We start from the raw sequence: 1576 nt of genomic DNA, 5'->3' as shown, positions 1-1576 counted from the left end.
GAGCGGTCGTTCCAGAAAAGTATCGGAGACCACCACGTGACCAAAACCGATGCGTTGAGGCAACTGAGCGCCTCTTGCTGTGGCATTCACGAGTCGCGAAATATTTCCGCAAACCACGCCGGAAAGACGATTTCTCCTAAGACAAAGCTTACGGCCCAAGCGATAACGATATTATGTGCGATTAGTCCATCATATGTATATATAAATATAGTACATCGTAGTATATTCTGCTATATTTATTAGCGCGACGTATATAACATGCAATATATATAAACAGACGGTGTATATCATATTGTTATAATGAAGCATGCCTAAATATGAAGTATTAAAACACAGCGCGCGCACTGTGTCTCTACACAGCGTTTTCTGCTTTTCAATCGTGGGATATAGACATATTTTGTATATAGCGATTAATAATTATACTATGTTTTATTGAGAATGTGAATAGCGATTGAGAAAACAATGGATGCCTTTTTTTATATTGGTAATAGAATCGTTATTATGAAATATTCCGCAACAAAATACATATCATATACACTTATGGCAATGCTAATCAATATACAAAACCAAAGCGAGCGTTTATCATTTCTTGATTTCTACCTAAATCGAATTCGAATATCATAATAACAATCATATTAGCAATATGAAAAAAACAAATTAATTGTTTTCTTAACATGCTATTCGTCAATGATATTTATAATTTTGCCTTCTAATCGTAGGATATAGATACGCGCTTTGTAGGTAGCGATTAATAATTATATATTGCTGATGGGGCTGAGAAAATAACTGTTTTTTTTTCCTTCCTTTATTGCTAGCACCTTATTATGATATTCGAATTCGATTTAAGCAAAAAACAAGAAATGATAAGCGCTCATTTTGGTTCTGTATATTAATTATATTCATAATAAAGTGCATATGTATTTTGTTGCTTTATTAACACCTCTGTTAACCAAAAAAAAAAAAAAAACAAACAAAAAAGAAAACAAATCTATTATCTTCTATATGGTCTACTAAAGAGGATTTGAAATAACAATTAGACGATAGATCGAATCTTAAATTTTAAGGAACTCTAATCTCATCGTTTATCATTAAGAAATTTATTACAAAAATCTTCGGCAATTAATATAAATAAATCGGACAATTTTAATATAATTCATCACTTTATTTTACATAATTAATTGAGAAAATGTCATACTATTGATATATACATTAATATTGACTAATGTAACGATATGCGGAATATTATATACACAAAAATATCATATATTTGGTTTAATATATTTGTACGTTATATTCTTTCTGATAGAAAATTCCGCTTCTCAATTTTGACTTTCAGAGGTTCAATAGGAGACAGTAGAACCTCAAGCTTTAATTTTATCTTATCGATTCCGATACTTTCATCTACTTTGAATACGAATGTTCGTATCAAAGTAGCTAATATAACCTTTATGGAAATCATTGCATATTTCATACCTGTAAGAGTTTGTTGTACACACAGTTACATATATATATATATATATATATATATATAAAGTAAATTTATACTGCCGCAAAACATGTTACAAACGAGTTGTAA

At 29.8% G+C, this 1576-nt stretch overlaps 2 protein-coding genes across 5 annotated transcripts in view; one reads left to right on the top strand and one right to left on the bottom strand.

Moving 5' to 3' along the window:
- The window catches only part of LOC115238807 (DNA-directed RNA polymerase III subunit RPC5), a 4778-nt gene extending 3995 nt beyond the window's left edge, over positions 1-783 (top strand). For both annotated transcript variants that reach the window (XM_029812903.1, XM_029812902.1), the window contains exon 9: positions 1-783. In XM_029812903.1, the coding sequence (XP_029668763.1) occupies positions 1-40 (40 nt within the window). In that variant the 3' untranslated portion in view covers positions 41-783.
- A 364-nt stretch (positions 784-1147) lies between these two features.
- Positions 1148-1576, bottom strand: part of LOC115238806 (cytochrome P450 4c21-like) — a 17295-nt gene continuing 16866 nt past the window's right edge. For all 3 annotated transcript variants that reach the window (XM_029812898.1, XM_029812899.1, XM_029812900.1), the window contains one exon: positions 1148-1473. In XM_029812898.1, coding sequence (XP_029668758.1) covers positions 1289-1473 — 185 coding nt within the window. In that variant the 3' untranslated portion in view covers positions 1148-1288. The remainder of the gene's footprint in view (positions 1474-1576) is intronic.

This window comes from Formica exsecta, unplaced genomic scaffold (assembly GCF_003651465.1).
Source record: "Formica exsecta isolate Colony F162 unplaced genomic scaffold, ASM365146v1 scaffold36, whole genome shotgun sequence".
NCBI lineage: Eukaryota > Metazoa > Arthropoda > Insecta > Hymenoptera > Formicidae > Formica > Formica exsecta.
Note: the sequence above shows the minus strand (reverse complement) of the source record. Positions and strands in the feature narration are given on the sequence as shown.